General features: G+C 37.7%; 1 protein-coding gene across 1 annotated transcript in view; it reads left to right on the top strand.

Annotated features, from left to right (window-relative positions):
• GTF2E2 (general transcription factor IIE subunit 2) overlaps nucleotides 1-21,179 on the top strand; it is an 81,878-nt gene that overhangs the window by 41,806 nt on the left and 18,893 nt on the right. The window contains exons 4-6 of the mRNA XM_054497933.2: nucleotides 3,950-4,057; nucleotides 6,188-6,370; nucleotides 11,535-11,628. Of these exons, the coding sequence (XP_054353908.1) occupies nucleotides 3,950-4,057; nucleotides 6,188-6,370; nucleotides 11,535-11,628 (385 nt within the window). The remainder of the gene's footprint in view (nucleotides 1-3,949; nucleotides 4,058-6,187; nucleotides 6,371-11,534; nucleotides 11,629-21,179) is intronic.

Below are 21,179 nucleotides of genomic sequence, written 5' to 3'. Positions count from 1 at the left end.
AGATTTGAAACATTTTGCCTTTTTGTAAGGAGAAATTTGTAATTCATTTCTTACAGCTTTGTGAAACCATTGTACAATGTCTACCTTTGAAAGGTCTTTAAAAAAAATTTGCCTAAATCCATCTTATAACAGGCCAGTCTCACTGTGTTGCAGAATCCTGAAAGTGAAGGAATGAGTGAGGCCATGCATGCTGGGCCCTTTGTCATGTGGGATTCCCAGGCCCGCCTCAGGATTCCTCCATGCATGTCATGATTGGAAATGTGGATGCCGTGACATGAAGCGAAGGAGCCACTTTACTAATAGTATGTGTCAGTCCACATATTCACTATTAGTAAAGCGTAACTTTTTTTCTTCCCCGCCCCCCGAGACAGAGTGTTGTTCTGTCACCCAGGCTGGAGTGCAATAGTGCAACCTTGGCTCACCGCAACCTCTGCCTCCTCAGTTTAAGCGATTCTCCTTCCTCAGCCTCCTGAGTAGCTGGGATTACGGGCTTGTGCCACCATGTCCGGCTAATTTTTTGTATTTTTAGTAGAAACAGGTTTCACTATGTTGGTCAGGCTGGTCTTGAACTCCTGACCTCAAGATCCACCCGCCTCAGTCTCCCAAAGTGCTGAGATTACAGGCATGAGCCACTGTGCCCAGCCTAAGTAAAGCATAACTTTTAAATGGAAATTAAAGACAATTTTAATAAATGTTCTAAAGAATCATCCTGAGGTACCCACTTTTGTGCCCCTGGGGTGTGTACACCCCACGTAGGAGACCACTGTGATGTACTATAGCTGCCCGGCATTTCCCTGTATTCTAGTTATCATGTCGTCATTCAAGGTCTGTCCAGTTTTCTCTTTCATTTCTTCTGATTGAAGATGCCTTCCTGACAGATAGTTGTATACCTAGCCTTTTTTTTTTTTTTTTTGAGACAAGATCTGGTTCTGTCACCCAGGCTGGATGGAGTGCAGTGGCATGACCACAGCTCACTTGCAGCGTCTGCCTCCTGGGCTCAAGCAGTCATTACAGCCTACCAAGGAACTGGGACTATAAGCGTGTGCCACCATACCTGATTAATTTTTGTATATATGCAATTTTTTGGTAGAGTCGGAGTTTTGCCATGTTGTCCAGGCTGGCCTCAATCTCTTGGGTTCAAACAACCTGCTCACTTTGACCTTCCAATTTGCTGGGATTCAGATGTGAGCCACTATGCCCGGCCATATCTAACTTTTGTAGCTTGTATGTTTATCTTCTCCCCTCTATTGGGAGCTCTTAAAGGCAGAAGTAGTTTGCATTTTATTGTATGTCTCATTGCTGTACTCTCAGCACATAGTAGTTACCACTAAATATTTGAATGAATAAGTGAATGAATTAACAGCAAATGCTCAACGAATGGTTCTTTTGTGTGGTGTGTTAAGCTTATGTCTCTATCTGCTGTCTGTATCTTCTAGTTTGGAGAAGTGGTTATTTAGTTTTCCAGGGCCTGGCTGAAGCCCAGTGAGGTTCAGTAACCTGCTCAATGTGAGGGAACTTGGAGCTTGGGTTTTTTTTTTTCTTTTGAAGAGTTATTTTTGTTGTGGATAAATAACATATCTCTTTGTACAAAAAGTAAAGTTGTATAATAAGGTTCAATGAAGGAGTCTTGTTCTCACCTGTCATCCTACTCATTTTCTCTCCTCTTGTGCTTCCTACAGGTAGCCTCTTTTATTAGTTTCTTGTGATTTTTTTTCCAGTGGTTCTTTATGCAGAAACAAAGTTCAAATGTATACTTATTTCTACTCTTCCCTATATGCAAGGGTTCGTAGTGCATATGTTTAACATACATACTTTTTTCTTATTTACTTTAAAAAACACTTTATTTTTTTAGAGCAGTTTTAGGTTCACAGCAAAATTGATTGGAAAATACAGAATTCTCATCCATTCCCTACCCATCCCCCCACAGCTTCCTCCACTATTAACATCCTGCACCAGAAGAGTACATTTGTGACAGTTGATGAACCTACATTGACAAATTACCACTCAAAGTCCATAGTTTACGTGAGTTCACCCTTAGTGTTGTTCTTTCTGTGGATTTGGACAAGTGTATAATGACCTGTGTCCACCACTTTAGTATCCTACTGAGTATTTTCACTGCCCTAAAAATTCTCAGGGCTCTGCTTGTTCATCCTTCTCTCCCCTCAACCCTTGGCAGCCACTAAACTTTTTTTAATTTTTTATTTTTTTAATTATTTATTTATTTTTTAAACAGAGTCTTGCTCTGTTGCCAGGTTGGAATGCAATGGCTTGATCTTGGCTCACTGCAACCTCCGTCTCCCAGGTTCAAGTGATTCCCCTGCCTCAGCCTCCTGAGTAGCTGAGACTACAGGCGCATGCCACCACGCCTGGCTAATTTTTTGTATTTTAGTAGAGATGGAGTTTCACCATGTTGGCCAGGATGGTCTCGATCTCCTTACCTTGTGATCTGCCTGCCTCGTTTTCCCAAAGTGCTGGGATTACAGGTGTGAGCCACTGCATCTGGCCTGCAGCCACTAAACTTTTTATTGTCTCCATGGTTTTTGCCTTTTCCGGAATGTCAGTAGTTGGAGCCATACAGTATGTATCCTTTTCAGATTGGCTTCTTTCCCTTAGTAATACGTATTTAAGGTTTCTCCATGTTTTTTTCATAGCTTGATAGCTCATTTCGTTTTAGCACTGGATAGTATTCCATTGTCTGGATAATACCACAGTTTATTCACCCACTCACCTACTGAAGGACATCTTGGTTGCTTCCAGCTTTTGGCAATTATGGATGAAGCTATAATAAGCATCCTTAGTGGATTTTTGTATGTACATAATTTTTTGGCTCATTTGGGTAAATACCAAGGATCATGATTGCTAGATTGATCGAATGGTAAGAGTGTGTTTTAGTGTTGTAAGAAACTGCTGAACTGTCTTCCACAGTGGCTGTACCATTTTGCACACTCACCAGCAATGAATGACAGCTCCTGTTCCTTTGCATCCTGTCTAGCTTTTGGTATCTACGTGTGTGTGTGTGTTTTCATTGGATAGGCATGATACATATTTTTTTTACTTATTAATTTGTCTTGGACATCTTTTCAAATTAGCACATAGAGAACTTTTACATTTACTTTGTGAACATCTGTATAGTGGAATGGATGTGCTGTGGTTAATCTGTCTTCTAATTGTGGACGCTTGGGTTATTTCTAATATTTTCTTTTTATGAACAATGCTACAGTGACCATAAGTCACTTTTCTGTGTGGTGCTGGTATTTCTGTAGGATAAGCTTCTAGAAATAGGATTATTTGGTGAAAGTTGAGTGTCTTTTCCTATGTTTAAGGTCATTTTTTGCAATCTGTGCGTTTCTGTCTTTGGGTCATTTTCTGTTAGTTTTATGTTTTTTTGAGACAGAGTCTTGCTCTGTCTCCCAGGCTGGAGTGCAGTGGCATGATCTCAGCTCACTGCAGCCTCCTCTTCCCAGGTTCAAGCGATTCTCCTGCCTCAGCCTCCCAAGTAGCTGGGATTACAAGCATGCACCACCATGCACAGCTGATTTTTATATTTTTAGTAGACATGGGGTTTCACCATGTTGGCCAGGCTGGTCTCGAACACCTGACCTGAAGTGATCCCACCTGCCTTAGTCCCCCAAAGTGCTGGGATTACAGCCATGAGCCACCGTGCCTGGTCTATTTTGTTAGGTTTTTGAAGCTCTTGAAATATTAGGAAGAATATAGCTCTTGGTGATACTAGTTGCATATTTTTTTTGTCAGTTTATCTTTTGATTTTATAGAGCAATGAGTTTCAACCCCATTCTGATTTCGTAGTCTATGGCTCTTTGTCACTATAATTATGCTACCTGGAATAATACATGTTTTTCATTCCTGAAGGTTTGTTTACATGTAACTATGATTTAATGCATCTAGCATTTTAAAACTGTCTTCTAATAACAATTTCTTCACTTGATAGACACGGCATCAGCGAGGAGATACGCATCCTCTAACCTTAGATGAAATTTTGGATGAAACACAACATTTAGATATTGGACTCAAGCAGAAACAATGGCTAATGACTGAGGTAAGAATTTAGTTGATTATCAAGAGAGATTTTCTGTAACTAGAATTTTTTTTTTTTTTTAAGACAGAGTCTTGCTCTGTTGCACAGGCTAGAGCGCAGTGGCATGATCTCAGCTCACTGCTGACTCAGCCTCCCGAGTAGTTGGGACTGCAGGCATGCGCCACGATGCCAGGCTAATTTTTGTGTTTTTAGTAGAGACGGGGTTTCACCATGTTGGCCAGGCTGGTGTTGAACTCCTGACCTCAAGTGATTGGCCCACTTCGGCCTCCCAGAGTGCTGGGGTTATAGGCATGAGCCACCGCGCATTGCCTAGAATGTTTTAATATGGTAAAATCTGATAATGCTTTTTACTTTTTCTTAAAATAAATGGTGTAGGGTCTTTGTTTTTTGAATGTACACATTTATAAGATTGATTTGTTGGTTTTCATATAATTTTATGTTATCTATTTCAAAATGTTAAAGGTAAGACTTCTGTGTAATAGTTGTAAAGAAGTCATTGTACCAATTCGACTTATGTTTTTACAGATTAATGCTTATTTTGTATTGCCAGATTTATGGTTTGTATGCTTGTAAATTGAATTGTTTTTGTTTTAGAAAATTTAAAGCATAAGGTACTGCAGGGATAGGAAGATATTTTGTTGCACAATTACTGCTATTATGGCTTGATGTGGAAAAAAAGTCACAAATGCTGTGTATGAACATACATCATTTGAAGAAACCCCAACGCAGTCAGTGACCATGCTAATTTGGAAATGAATAGCATTTAAAAATTCAAATGTTTACCACTCTTAAATATGAAGTGAAAACTAAGAACACTACTTTCTAGGACCAGAGATAGATTCTAGAAACCAAATGTAAAATTCCTAACATACAGTTCATTAATTTTTTTACCAAGCAAAATACAGGTCTTGACTTTTATAATGTAACATGACCGTTAATCAGTATAATTGTAGTTCATTGTATTAGTGATATACAGACAATGGTAATCCACATTTAAATTTGCTGGTTTAGCTAACCTTGAGAATTCATAGACTACCAACATTTAGTTAACAATGACTTTGATCATTTTACTATTCTATTCTCTCTTTTTTCTTCTTTCTGTGTTTCTTCTCTTTCTCCTTTCAGGGTCAGGCTGGCAGCTGCAGAAGAAAATATATAGGGTGGCTCTTTTTGAAGAGCTTTCCTTCTGATACTAGCTGTACAACAGAACTGACTAGAAACATAATTATATTCAGTAATTCCTGCATTCCTACTCAGTTTTTCATTCTCAAGCTGACATTATAGGTAAAGTTCTTGTATGCACTAGTCTGGTCCTTTTCAGTTCCTTCCACAGCTGCCATTGCCAGTTGATAGCAGATGGGGAAGACCAGTGACTAGTAAGGGTAATGTTCCTTACTTTATAATGCCAGTATGTGATAAGCTGTACTTTGCAGGTGGAGTGGGCACTACTCAGTTCACTTTGTCTATTAATATTTGTAGGTGTTTTATTGATTCCTACACATTTTGACTACTAGAAGAATATGGGTTCAGCTTTTTTCAAAGTAGTTGTGATAAAATGGTTTATTTCTCCTCAAAGAATTTATGTAAATAAAACACAGTTTCTTTTATAAAAAGTGAGCACCGTGCTGATCTACTGTTCTGGAATCCTGGACGTCCAGGATTTTAGGCCTGCCAGTTTGTATTCATAAGGTACTTTTAATTTGCTACTGCATCGGCTACTGTTGTATTTTAAAATAATTAGTAGAATTAAGAATGTATATATGGGCTGGGTGCAGTGGCTCACGCCTGTAATCCCAGCACTTTGGGAGGCTGAGGTGGGTGGATCACCTGAGGTCAGAAGTTCAAAACCAGCCTGGCCAACGTGGTGAAACCCTATCTCTACTAAAAATACAAAAATTAGCTGGGTGTGGTGGTGCACACCTGCAGTCCCAGGTGCTGAGAGGGAGGGAGGCAGGAGAGGGAGGCTGAGGCAGGAGAATTGCTTGAACCCGGGAGGCAGAGGTTGCAGTGAGCTGAGATCGCACCACTGCACTCCAGCCTGGGCGACAGAGCAAGATTCCGTTTCAAAAAAAAAAAAAAACATATTTATGTTCCATTTGTTAATATATTCCGATTGTATCACTGTTACAGGCTTTAGTCAACAATCCCAAAATTGAAGTAATAGATGGGAAGTATGCTTTTAAGCCCAAGTACAACGTCAGAGATAAGAAGGCCCTACTTAGGCTCTTAGATCAGCATGACCAGCGAGGATTAGGAGGAATTCTTTTAGAAGACATAGAAGAAGCACTGCCCAATTCCCAGAAAGCTGTCAAGGTAATCTCTCTTTTCTTTCTATGTCTTAATATAATTTGAATGAATAATGACTTCTTGGTTTTAAAAATATCAAACATTTTACAATTGTTTTTACAGCTTCTATTATATACACATGGGGTTACAGTGAGCCACTTGAAGGTTTGAAATATGTCTCGTGCCACCTAGCAGGAAAGGGAGCAGCCATCTCTGTGTAACTTTGATGGGTTCTTGTTGCTGTTGCTATATGATTGTTTGATTGTTCAGGATATTTCTGGAAAATTTTCCTCAAAGGCAGTAGAGTTTCTCTTGTAAGCTCTGTTTGTAAATAAGAGTGTCTTGTGTAATACTAGTAGGTGTTCCTTACCTGAGGAACTAGAGGCATTAAAACATGAAAGCATTGGTTAATAACCTGACTATTTTGAAGTCCTAAAGGGGCCATATGTGAAAGTCCTACTGATACAGATGACATTTCCAGTTTAAATTTGAAACTCACTGGGGAAAGCTGCTTGTTTCCATTTGTCACAGTTGCTAATTATTAATGTTAACTTATTAAGCAGGTTCATTCATTTTGCTACCTGTAGAAGAAAACTTGCCCTTTTCTCTCTTCTTCTTGGTAATGGAATTATACATGTCAGATCTTCTGGTATTGTACTACAAGTCCCTGAGGCTCTGTTTATTTATTTCAATTTTTTTTCTGTTCTATTAATTCATTGTTAAGTTCACTCACTTTTCTTCTTCACTTCCAACTTGTTAAGCCCAGTTGGTGAATTTTTTAATTGTATTTTTCAGTTCTAGTCTTTCTTTGTAAATTTTTCTTCTGGTTTCTGTTTCTTTGCTGAATTTTGTTTTCTTTTTTTTCCATTCGTGACAAGTATCTTTTGTTACACCCTTAAGTATGATTTCTTATAGCTGCTTTAAAATTCTTCTAACAGCCGAGTCATCTTAGAGCTGGTCTGCATTGACTGTCTCTTTTATGGGTCATATTTTCCTGTTTCTTCATATATCTGATACATTTCTGTTGGGTCTTAGACCTTGTGGATTATATTAATATGTGTAAAGACTCAGGATTCTGTTACATTCCTCCCAAGAGTGTTTCTATTTGTTTTGTTTTGTGGTTAAGTGGGCAATTACTCCAAACCTTGTCTGTCCTACAGCAGGTAGCATATGATATGTCTCTTCTGTTCTTCTAGCCTTAGCCCTTTTGCTTGGAATCTTGGAATCTTTTTCCAAGACTGGCTTATTTCACTTAGCATAATATTCTCAAGGTTCATCCATGTTGTACGTGCGACGGGATTTTCTTCCTTTTTAAAGCTGAATAATAGTCCATTGTATTTTTGTTGTTGAATTGTGGTTTTAAAAAATATATTCTGGATATTAATTCCTTACCAGATACATGATTTGCAAATATTTTCTCCCATTCTGTAGGTTGCCTTTTTACTCTGTTGATTGTGCCCTTTAATTTGCCAGTTTCTGAGTTTGCTGCACTCTTGTCTATTTTTGATTTTGTTGCCTGTGCCTTTAGTGTCATGTTTAAATCATTGCCAAATATAATGTCATGAAGCTTTTGTCCTATGTTTTCTTCTAGGAGTTTTATAGTTTTGGGTCTTATATTTAGGTATTTATTTAGAGTTAATTTTTGTATATGGTATAAGAGTCCAACTTTATTCCTTTTCATGTGGATATCCAGTTTTCCCAGTGTCTTGATGAAGAGACCGTCCTTTGCCCATTGAATAGTCTTAGTCTTGGTACTCATGTGGAAGATCATTTGACCATATATGTGAAGGTTTATTTCTGGGCCCTCCATTCTGCCTATATGTCTTTCTTCATGCCAGCACTACAATGTTTTGATTAATGTAGCTTTTTTTTTTTTTTTTTTTGAGACAGAGTCATGCTCTGTCACCCATGCTGGAGCGCAGTGATGCAATCTTGGGTCACTGCAACCTCTGCCTCCCAGGTTCAAGCAGTACTCCTGCCTCAGCCTCCTGATTAGCTGGGATTACAGGCACACACCACCACACCCAGCTAATTTTTTAATTTTTAGTAGAGATGTGGTTTCACCATGTTGGCCAGGCTGGTCTCGAACTCCTGACCTCAGGTGATCCACCCACCCTCGGCTTCCCAAAGTGGTGGCATTCCAGGTGTGAGCCACTGCACCTGGCCTGATTAATGTAGCTCTGTAATATATTTTGAAATCAGTAAGAATGAGATCACCAATTTTGTTCTTTTTCAAGATTGTTTTGGCTATGTATTAGTCTATTCTTGCAATGCTATAAAGGAATGCTTGAAAGTGGATAATTTATAAAGAAAAGAGATTCATTTGGCTCAAGGTTCTGCAGGCTCTCCAGGAAGCATGATGCTGGTGTCTACTCAGCTTATGGGGAGGTCTCAGGAAACTTATAATCATGGCAGAAGGTGAAGGGGAAACAGGCTCATCTTACATGGCCAGAGCAGGAGCAAGAGAGAGTGGGGAAGGTGCCACACACTTTTAAATGACCAGATCTCAGGAGAACTCATTATCAGGAGAACAGCACCAAGAGGGAAATCCACCTTTATACCAGTCACCTCCCACCAGGCCCCACCTCCAACATTGGGGATTACAGTTTGACATGAGATTTGATAGGGACACAGATCTAAACCATTTCAGGCTTTTTGAGGTCCTTGAGATTTGATACAAATTTTTGGATGGATTTTTCCATTTCTGCAAAAAAATGCCGTTGGGATTTTGATAGGGATTACATTGAATAGGTAACTTTGGGTAATATTGCCATCGTAACTGTATTGTTTTTTAATACATGAGCACAGAATTCTTTTCATTTATTCATGTCTTTAATTTTTTTTAGCAATGCCTTCAGGTTCTTTCATTTATTTTATGTATGTACAATTTGACTGTCCCTTACCTGTAATGCTTGGGACCAGAACTGTTTCAGATTTTGGATTTTTTTCAAATTTTGGTATATTTTCATTATACCAGTTAAACATTCCAAAGCTGAAAATCTGAAATCCAAAATGCTCCAGTGAGTCTGTCTTTCTTTCTTTCTTTTTTTTTTTTTTTTTTTTTTGAGGCGGAGTCTCTTTACGTTGCCCTGGCTGGTGTGCAGTGGCATGATCTCAGCTCACTGCAACCTCTGTCTCCTGGGTTTAAGAGATTCTCCTGTCTCAGCCTCCCAAGTAGCTGGGATTACAGACACCTGCCCCCATGTCCAGCTAATTTTTCTATTTTTAGTAGAGATGGGGTTTCACCACGTTGACGAGGCTGGTCTCAAAACTCCTAACCTTGGCCAGGTGCAGTGGCTCACGCCTGTAATCCCAGCACTTTGGGAGGCCGAGGTGGGTGGGTCACGAGGTCAGGAGATCGAGACTGTCCTGGCTAACATGGTGAAACCCTGTCTTTACTAAAAAGTACAAAAAATTAGCCGGGCATGGTGGCGGGCGCCTGTAGTCCCAGCTATTCGGGAAGCTGAGGCAGGCGAATGGCGTGGGCCACTGTGTGGAGCTTGCAGTGAGCCGAGATCGCGCCACTGCACTCCAGCCTGGGTGACGGAGTGAGACTCCATCTCAAAACAAACAAACAAACAAAAAAACTCCTGACCTCAAATGATCCTCCTACCTCGGCCTCCCAAAGTGCTGGGATTATAGGTGTGAGCCATCGCACCCGGCCCCCAGTAAGTATTTCTTTGGCATGTCATGTCAGCACTCAAAAAGTTTTGGATTTTGGATTCGAGATTTTGGGATTTGGGTTGCTCATCCTGTGGTTATCACCTTTTACCACCTCAATCTAGTGGACTATTATTTTTAAGCTACTTTAAGTCATTTTATGAATAATTTACATAAGTAAGAATAATGGGATGATGAAAACAGCTTTATTAGAGATTTTAGTAAGAATTTAACACAGCAAACTTCTGCGTCAAGTAATTTTTGGAAAACACATCAAAAAGAAGAATACTGTCATATATCCTTTTAGCAAAGTGAGATGATAAAGATTCTTGTCACAAAATACTGTGTGATAATCTTCCTGGTGAATAACGGGACGAAAATATCGTTTCCATTTTGTATTGAGAAGCATTTTGTTCGCTTGTTGATTCTTAAGCTTGAGAATCTTCACTTGAGTTATTGTCATCTAAAGACTCCATAGCTTGAGACTTTATTCCTATGATGAATTTTTGCCAGATAGTCTAGAGTGCTGCTATTTGGCTTTTTGCATTCATATTTTGATTCATCTAATAATTGTGAAATGTCTTTGGTCAGTTTTCTTGTCTTTGCTCTCAAGGGTAGAAAATACAAAATTTTTTTTGTCAGGTGTACTCAATAAAAGTTAAAAGACAACAAGAAGACTCTTCCAATCTTTTATATCTTCTTGAAAAGGTGTAATGTAATCCTTTGGGCAATGCAGTGAGAAAACTGAAGGATGCCCATGTATTTCACCGTTGCATCACATTTCTAGATGATTTAATCATTCTTCTATTTTCTTATTATTTTAGCATTTTAAAAGCACAATTGGAAATAATTGATGGGTAATGATGAGTAAGTAGCAAAATATCTCAAGGTAGTGGAAAAGTAAGAACACCAAGATTCTATTATGTGTCTTAGATTAGTGAAAGAGTCCCATGGACCCAAATAGTAATTGCAACAAAGATTGAATTTTCTGTTTTAAGTGAAACACATATTATTTTTGTTCTTTGGAAGACCTCTAAGAATACAAGTCTGGAAATACCAATTTTTAAAAAATTGAACTACTCAAGAAAGAAACTCAAAAACTAAAATTGGGGCTGAGTGCAGTGGCTCACACCTGTATTCCCTGTACTTTTGGAGGCTGAAGTGGGAAGATCGCTAGAGCCCAGGAGTTCAAGACCAGCCCTGGCAACATAGTGAGACCCTTTCTCTACAAAAAATTAAAAAACATTAGCTAGGTGTGGTGGCAACGCACTAGTGGTCCCAGTTACTGCAGAGGCTGAGGTGGGAGGATTGCTTGAGCCTGGGAGGTTGAGGCTGCAGTGAGCTGCACTCCAGTCTGGGTGGAGTCTCTTAAAAACAAAACTAAAACTAAAATTGGGTCCAGTGGACCCTATGGTGGTATACTGAATGTGTTAAGGAAATGAAAGTCCTTTATTGTTTAAATTTTTTTTTTTTTTTTTTGGTGAGGTAATTTGGAGTTAACTGAAAAATCTTTATTTTATCTATCTTTAAGGCTTTGGGGGACCAGATACTATTTGTAAATCGTCCCGATAAGAAGAAAATACTTTTCTTCAATGATAAGAGCTGTCAGTTTTCTGTGGATGAAGGTGAGCTTTTCTGTATTATACTTTAGTTTGCAAGTATATTACAATTTTAGGGTGATAAAATTAATATTTATAATACAATTATAATTTAAATCTTATAATACTGCTTTTTTAGCATTATCATCTCTTAGAACACAGCCAGTGGCCCCTGTGTCTAACATATTGTTTCTTAGAATGCAATTTGAAATATGTGATTTGAAAGATTTTAGGTTAATTATACTTACAGTCGCAGTTCAGGATTTCTTATGTTTATAGCTCAACTGTACCAAACGGGTTTATTTCTTTATCTTTAGACTTTTACAAATGTAAGTTCATATCCTGATACAAAAGCTTGATACAGGATGGGAAAAAGAATAAACTTTTATTGGTGAATAGTGTTCTCTTACCTTATGAATCTTTCAATTATCAAATTGAATAAGGAAGGAGATGATGTTTTTCTTTCTGGAAATTGTGGAGTTGGATGCTAAGCTGTATATTGAATCTCTTACTAAGTATATGATACTTATGTTTGGACTTTAGTTTTAGATTTTTGTCAGTAATTTGTCATTAATTAAACAAGGGTTTAGTGATGAAAAATGTATTATTCAAGTACCAATTGCCATTTTAGCAAATGTGGTGGTGGTGTTTTACTGTAAATTTGTATTACTTTTGAAGTTTTATAAAATGGCAGGAAAATAATTGAACATCAATTTAATTGATTTTGTGATTTGTGCAGTAACCTTAAGTTTTCCTTTTGTTATCTGTCTATAGATACCCAGGCTTGTGGTTCTGGTAGATAGGGCTTTAGTTTCCCTGAACTTGTTTTAGGAAATTGTATTTTTGTGAAAATCCCAATTGAGTACCTTACATGTAATTGGTTCACAATAAATGTTAATTAAATAAAAATGTGCAGAATATTCCAGTTCTTTGATGTTGTTGTTTCTAATAAGCTTTTATATAACAAAGCAAGTATGTAGTGAACTTATGCTATCCATTGTAGTGATAGGTGCCTGTTGAACAAAGACTTCAGTACTGCCTGGCGATTTTTATATTGCTTTTAGTCTTCATTACTTGCAATGTTGCTTTTATGCTAATTTTTATATTTCTTGCTTTTAAAAACATTTAAGGCTGGGCATGGTGGCCCATGCTTCTAATCCTAGCACTTTCAGAGGCCAAGGCAGGAGGATCGCTTGAGGCCAGGAGTTCAAGACCAGCCTGAGCAAAAAAGTGAGACCCTATCTCTATTAAAAACTGAAAAATTAGCCAGGCTTGGTGGTGCATGCCTGTGGTCTCAGCTATACTCGCAAAGCTGAGACAAGAGTATAGCTTTAACTCAGGAGTTGGAGGTTACGGTGAGCTGATTGTGCCACTGCATTCCAGCCTGGGTGGCAGAGTGAGACTCTGCCTTTAAAAAGAAAGTTAAAAACCATTTAAGATATTTCTGAGCTCAAAAAAAAAATCTAAGAAATAACCGATTCCTTTATTCTTAGGTATAATTAACTCATTTTGAAAAATATTTCCAGTACTTAAAAAAACCTATCACAAATATTACAAGTTCAAATAGAGAGTAAGAGCCTATACTAAAAGGCAGATGTGCCTTTCCCTTCTCTAGCTGCAGTCCCTTTCTTTTGTGGCAACAACTTAACTAGTTTTATTTTGGATTCTTCAGTTTTTTCCCAATTGCTAATAATATGCTTATGCTATTGTTTCTTGATTTTTTTTTCAACTTTAAACTTTGTGTGACTTACTGTCATTTCTCTTTCCTATACCTATCTCTCTTCTCTCAGTATAGTTATATCTCTAGTTAAGTTTTAGTTTCTCCATCATTTACTTTGATGCCTTCAACAAACATATTTAAATGTTCTCAGTGGGAATTTTAGTGTTAAGTCTGCTCTGCAGATGGCAGCATAGCGTAGCATGTCTGTTGTATAAGCAGATGTTTAACTTGAGGCGGGTGGTTGATAGGAAAGAGATTGCAGTAGCTCTGTAAGAGTGTACATGAAGCTCTAGAAATTCTTAATAGTATTTCTTTGGGGTTATTTTAGGAGTACACTGTGTATTTAGCAGTGGGAAGCCCAGGTGTTCTTGTAATCTGCATGCTAAGCTGTCACTTTCTGTCGCTTGTGTGCTCTTTCTGTGGATACCGTTGTTTTAACTTTGCTTTTTCCTGTTTGTGTATTTTTTATCTATACTTCCTTAATATTACCTCTGTTTTCATTTCTCATTTTATATGGCCTTTGTTGGCCTAAACTCTTTTCTATTTCCTTATTGCATAGCTTATAGGGGCAAAATGAGAATTTTCACTTTCTCCCCCTAGAAAACAGTAACAATCTAGAAATACATAGAGTAAAATAGTAATATTAAACTCCAGCATATGTGATACAGAAATTAAACATGCATCATGGATATGTGATGCGTGTCTTGTGATAACATATGCTTGGTAGTTAAATCTTACATAATCAGGAACAAGTTCTGTAAACAATTTGATGTTTATTCTTTTAGTTTGCTTTCTCAGCATTACAGATACTCCATAATGATGTATGGCTGGTTCGTATTCCACTGTGTGTACCTGATTAATGAGTTTTAAAATAGTTAACAATGCTGAAGCAAATATCTTTACATATCTTATACATTGGCTATGTATTTTTTATTTTAATGAAGTAGCCATAGAAATCAGGAAGATAATGCAGAAGTAAATTGAGAAAATATTTTTGCATCTTTTCAGATCTTTGTTGTTGCTAACTTATTTAATATATGGTGAAATGTACTGCTAGGTTTCTTAATATTTAACCATCCTTACACTCCTAGATAACCTTTCTTTGGCTTCATGTATTTCTAGATTTTTTATATTAATGTATTTAGGACAATTGTTTCAGTATGGTCACTTTTCTTTTTTGTGTGCTTTGTCAGATTTTGGTTATGGTTATTATGCTGGGTTCATAAAAAGAAAAGTAGTTTTTCTTCCTCTCCCCCCCTCATTCCTTATGAGAATAGTAGATTCTTTAAAAATGTGAAGGCATATACCCATGAATGTATCTGGCTAGTTGCTTTCTTGGCAACATTCTTAATGTTTTATTTGCTTATGTCCTTAAGTTTTCTCTCTTGTGAGTCAATTTTGATAATTTTGTGTTTTTCTACAAAATCATTCTTTTTAAAATTTCAAATTTAATAGTGTGCGGTTTTTCAGAGCGTGGCCCTCGGACTTAATTTTCTCACTGTTACTTTCTCTATTTATGGCGCGCTTTTGTATTTGTTCTTTCCTTATTTCTTTGTGAACTACTTATTTTATCTCTGTTGTTTGTTGTGTTTTCATTTTAACAGAAAATATAATCTATCAGATCGCCATATACATACATATTTATTTTTGACTACTTGATCTAAGCAGTGACTGAGCAAACATCAGAATCTCTCACAACTTCTATGTTTTTATTTTTCCTGTAGTTACTGCTTTTTATATTTTCATGCAGAGTTTTTAGTTTATAAACATTCTTGGCAGTCATAGTTTATTAAAGAATTGTGTTCAAAATCATTATAATGTGTCCCCCTTGATTGTATTTAATGTTCTTTTCCTTGATGTCCGGCTTTATCCCATCTGACTCTCATAACCTCTGGCTTTTTAAAAAATTTGATGTATTTTTGCCCATCTTTTACTTTCTGTCTGTATTTTTTTGTTGTTGTTTTAAGTATTTCCTTTCTAGATGGCATATGGCTGGCTTTAACTTTTGAATCAGTTCTGACTGTCATTTTACATTTACTGTCTTTATTATATGTTGCAATCTCCCCATCATTTACTTGGAAATGGTATAATTTATTTTCATTCTCTTATTCTCTGTTGTCTTTTTATTCCCTTGTTAACAATTTCTGGGATTTTTGTTACAGTTTATTAATGTTTATTTGTAAGCCTGTTTATTCAAGAAATATTTAATGGTCTCCTCCTAAGTGCCCTAGTCATTTTGCTAAATATAGGGGTAAGATAGACCAGTCCCTGTCTTTATAGAGCTTCCATTCTGAAGTGGGGGACAATATACAAAATTTGAAAATGTTGCAGATTGTATGAAATGCTAGGAAGAAAATAAATGAGCTCTATGGTAAGGTGGGGGTGGTGAAGTTCAGATACAACCTCTGAAAAAAGGTGAAGTGAGCCAAAACAGGAAAAATGGGGTGGAGCTAGCCTTGCCAAGGGTCAGAATAGTGTCCACGTGTGGGACTGTAAGGCGAGTATCCAGGCAGAGGGAATAGCAAAGACAAAGATTGTGGGAAGGACTTTAGTTTTTTTCCTAGAGTGGCTTTTGTTTCACCAGATTCAGTGAACACCTTTTTTTTTGAGATGGAGTTTCGCTCTTGTTGTCCAGGCTGGAGTGCAATGGTGCAATCTTGGCTCACAACAATCTCTGCTTCCCGGGTTCAAGTGATTCTCCTGACTCAGCCTCCCGAGTAGCTGGGATTATAGGCATGCCACCACGCCTGGCTAATTTTGTATTTTTAGTAGAGACGGGGTTTCTCCATGTTGGTCAGTCTGGTCTCAAACTCCCGACCTCAGGTGATTTGCTTGCCTTGGCCTCCCAAAGTCAGTGAACACTTCTTATAACAAATGATTTGTAACATCATCTTTGCTTTTGTGAAATAAAGTTTGTAGATAATATAACCTACTGATACACATACTTCCTTAAAAAGTCAGTGTAATACCCTGTGTAATGTAAAGAATAAATGAAAAAATATTTTTGTGCTTTAAAATATATTTTTTATGGTTTAAAAATTTATTTCAGCCAGGTGCGGTGACCCATGTCTGTAATCCCAGCACTCTGGGAGGCCTGCTTTAGGCGATCACTTGAGGTCAGGAGTTCAAGACCAGCCTGGTCAACATGGTGAAATCCCGTCTCTCCTGAAAATACAAAAATTAGCCGGACATGCTGGCGCGTGTCTGTAATTCCAGCTACCTGGGAGGCTGAAACACAGGAATCGCATGAACCTGGGAGGTGGAGGTTGTAGTGAGCCTAGATTGTGCCACTGCACTCCAGCCTGGACAACAGAGCAAGGTTCTGTCTCAAAAAAAAAAAAAAAAGATTCAAAAATGTATAAATGCTCAGGCAGTTATCCTAGAATGTAAATGGAATAGAAGTGAAACAGCTGTATATCTTTCTATCGTAGAGTCACCATGAAGATGATAGCCACCGATGGGCCAATATAGTTACGATGTATTGGCAACTTAGATTTCATAACTGGTCTCTTCCTTAAGTGGTAAAGAATTCTTGGTAAAGTTCTGAAATTACAAAGTACATTTCTTCTGTGATTTATCAAGGTTAATAATGCTATATTCTGTGTACAATATACATTGTATATTCCTAGAAAAGTTTATTAAAAGTACCAAAAATACTTTGTTTATATATGTTAAATAGAATTGGGTTTGTAGGCTCAGCTTATTATTATAAATTGGTATTTTTCACTGATCTGTGTCCCTCTTAAGAAGGATGGTAGGGGTTAAGCAGGGCTCTCGACCTTGGCAGTGTTAACATTTGGGGTTGAGTATTTTTTTTGGTGTGGGGAGTGGTCCTGAGCCTTGTTTGTAGGGCATTGATCAGCATCCTTGGCTTGTTTAGATACCAGTAGCTTAGCTTCCCTGCAGTGTGACAACCAAAACTATCTTTAGACATTATCAAATGTCACCTGGAGAACAAAATTCCCCTTGTTGGGAACTTGGTTAAAGGTCCAATTTATGTTGATAGAATAGAGGAAGATTGAGACCCACTGTCTTCAGATTCCTTTTCCCGGCTCCTGTCATTCCGCACGCTCCGTGGTGGAAGGAAGATCACAGTGAATGAGGTTGCTGTCCTTCACCTTCCAGGCTGAGCGGGTAGAATGGCATAGGAAGCGTAGTTCAGCTGTTTTCATTTTGTCATTTTGGTGTTCACACGGTGCTGTAGAGACACCAGAGGGAACAGCCACTTACAGGAACCTCGGGTAAGGTACCACCAGTCTTTTAGTTGAAAGTGCCAGTATTACGTAAATCAGTAATAAAAAACAAAACAAAACAAGTTTTTGTCAATGATATAAGGAATGTGTTTCCAGGGAATACTCATTGAAAATGGACACATTTTAACATTCGTCTCTTCCTCCTCTTTTTATGCCTCAGAATGCTTTATGCTTTGTGTGAAGATTTTCGTTTCGTTCCACTAGGTGGCAGCCTTAGCCATAGAGAGGAACTCTGAGTGCGCACACTTCAGGCGCACAGAGGGTTCTGTCTGTAATAGAAGCACTTGTCCTAAAATGAGAATTAGCTCAAGGAGAGAGTTGATGGCGTAGTAATTTTTCAATCCAGTGTAGAAGTGAACACAGAGTAGTTGGACCTAGGCATGCATCTTATTTTTCGAAGGCATTTCTTTCCTTAAGTCAGGAGCTTATTCATTTAAAGGTAGTATAAATGTGATCGGGAAGAGGCGGGTGCTGAGGAGTTAGATTGTAGGTTTTATCTTTTTTAAATTTATTTTTTATTACTTTTTTTTTTACTCTAAGAAAAGATTTATTCATTCCATGTAGGTTTTATCTTAGCTCAGTCCCTTACTAGCCTAGGCAAGACACTTAACCTCCCTCTCTGAGATTCCTCATCTGTAAAATAGAAATAATGGTATTGTTACCTCATTGTCTTTGAGGATTAAGTGACTGAATATAAATAAAAGTGCCTGGAACTTGGAACAGAATCTGGTGGAAAGTAAGAACATGGTAATGTGAACTATTATTAGTATTGGAAAAATAAAATAGTACCCAAGGTGCTAGTCATTTTAATCCTACTTAACCTGGTTATTTATTTATCTATCTGTCACTGACTCACTGGTGTTATAGTTTTGTGTTTGGTTAAACAGATAGCAAAGAAAGCCAGTTTAGCAGTCTTAGGTCACATTTGTGCTGATTTTTTGCAGTTACGTTATGGTTTTTGGTGTTTCTGATGAGAATTCTAATGGACAATCTTTTTCCTCATTGCTGGCAACTTTTCTTACTTGAAGCTTAAACAGTTTCACCTTTATCTTAAGAATTCAGGATTCTTATAGTAGCTACCACTTTTGAGTCTGTGCTCTGGGGCTCTCATACTGTTTTAGATCATTATTTATTTATTTTTTGAGACAGAGTCTCGCTTTGTCACCAGGCTGGAGTACGGTGGCATGATCTCCACTCACTGCAACCTCTGCCCCCCGGGTTCAAGCGATTCTCCTGCCTCAGCCTCCCTAGTAGCTGGGACTGCAGGCGGGTGCCACCATGCCCAGCTAATTTTTGTATTTTTAGTAGAGATAGGGTTTCACAGTGTTGGCCAGGATGGTCTCAATCTCTTGACCTGGTGATCTTTCCACCTTGGCCTCCCAAAGTACTGGGATTACAGGTGTGAGCCACCGTGCCCTGCCTGATCGTTATTTTTTAAATGGCTACATGGCATTCTATTTTGTTGATATACACTAAAGCAATTTTTTCTGGCCCATTTCCAGGCATACAAACTCCACAGATGGAAAGTTTTTTTGTTTTTTTGTTTTTTTTTTTGGTGAGACGAACTCTCGCTGTGTTGCCCATGCTGGAGTGCAATGGCACAATCTCGGCTTACTGCAACTTCTGCCTCCCAGGTTCAAGCGATTCTCCTGTCTCAGACTCCCAAGTAGCTGGGATTAGAAGTATGCACCACCATGCCTGGCTAATTTTTTGTATTTTTAGTAGAGACAGGGTTTCACCATGTTGGCCAAGCTAGTCTTGAACTCCTGACCTCAAGTGATTTGCCTGCCTCAGCCGCCCAAAGTGCTGGGATAACAGGTGTGAGCCACTGTGCCCAGCCAGTTATTTATTTATTTTTTTGGTTTTATTTTTTGCTCTATGCTTTTATAAATAGTGCTGTGTGTACATTTTCTTGAGGTTGAATTGCTGGATCAAAAGAGAGACATATTTTTGAAAATACTAATGCCTTACCAAATGTCTATTGTAAAATTGGGCCAATTTATACCTCCACAGTAGTAAATGAGAAGGAATCTATTTCTTCATGTCCTCACAAATACTGATTGGGTGTTTTTAGTTGACTTTGCCGACCTTATAGAACATAAAGAGTATTTTTGTTTTTTATTTTATTAATTTTTATAAATAGAGACAGAGTCTCACTTTGTTGCCCAGGCTAGTCTTGAACTCCTGGGCCAAATGATCCTCCTACTTTGGCCTCCCAAAGTGCAGGGATTACTGGTGTGAGCCACCATGCCCAGCCGAAGATTGTCTTGTTTTAAACATTTTCTTTCACTCATTTTATAAAATTAAAGAAAACCAGGTTATTTCTCTTTGTCAACTGAACATTTTGTCCCCACATGTTTTAAAAAGTAATTAAATTTGAGATTCTGTGAGATTGTACCTCTAAAATACCGGTGTTCCTGTATTCATCTTAAGTATTTATGCAGCTGTAATACATTTACATAGATGTCATATTTAAATGATTTACATAGTAGATGTCATATATTTACATTTACATAGTAGATGTCATGTTTAAATATTGCAACAGCATTGAGCTAAGGAAAGGCAGGGATTAAGTATAAATGTTTTGTTGAAAAAAATTGAAGAGTTTTTATTCAGGGTTTTTCTCTGAAAATAGCTCAAGTGACTTTTAAACAAAAGGAACTAGTTAAATTAAAAATTTTAAAGTGTACTTTCAGTTCTATTGTGCCATGAAAATTTATAGTGTTGTGTATTCTTTCTGTATATTAATATACAGATCAGCTTTCCAGACCGTTGCTGCCACTATTTAAGTAGGTAATATTACCTCTGCAATTGTGTCATAAGAGGCCCGCAATATGTAAGCTTCTGTGCATATCAGGTAGAAAGGCAAAGAAATTTCTGTCTTCAAGGAACTGAAATTTTGCAGTGGTAGAAAGTGTATTGAATGAAATTAACCAATGAGTAAAAGGTATGTTTTTCATACGTACTTTTTTCCCATTTTGCCTTTGTTGTTATACAGAGAGAAGTACACAGTTGACTTGTTGGACAGATACGTAATACTTATTCTAAAGAAATGAATGCAGTTTTCACATGTTGATAAATTAGAACTTAACAAATTGATGATCAAAATACCAGAACTATTCTTTGGTAGGATATAGTTTCTTCAACAGCTATAATAATAAGTTTGACATGTAAAATTCTGGCTATTGCCTACATTTTAAAACAGTAATTTTGCATGCTTTATTGGGATTACAGAGGTATTTTTGTTGCTGAGTTGGAAGTTTGACCTGAAATTATTTTCTTTCATATATGCCTATAGTGAGCAAAGCTAGCCACATTCATTAAACAGCCTTTAAAAGTTTAGCTGAAAAGCAGATAGTTGGGGACTTTTAGCTTCTACTTAGAATGGAGAAAGCTAGAGAGAGCATCGTTCCTACCCTGACAGCAACAACAAACCCCAGAAGTCTGCATGCTGATATCTTCTTGAATTCATCAGTGAGCTGAGGTTGCAGGTCAACCTCCCAACCCAAACTGTAAGGACAGACAGGCACCCCCATGGAAAGGTAAGACCTGAGCACTTGTTTACCTGAGACAGACAAAGTGAACATCCTGCAGGAGAATTCAGT

The sequence above is a fragment of the Pongo pygmaeus genome, chromosome 7, assembly GCF_028885625.2.
Source record: "Pongo pygmaeus isolate AG05252 chromosome 7, NHGRI_mPonPyg2-v2.0_pri, whole genome shotgun sequence".
In the NCBI taxonomy this organism is placed as follows: domain Eukaryota; kingdom Metazoa; phylum Chordata; class Mammalia; order Primates; family Hominidae; genus Pongo; species Pongo pygmaeus.
Note: the sequence above shows the minus strand (reverse complement) of the source record. Positions and strands in the feature narration are given on the sequence as shown.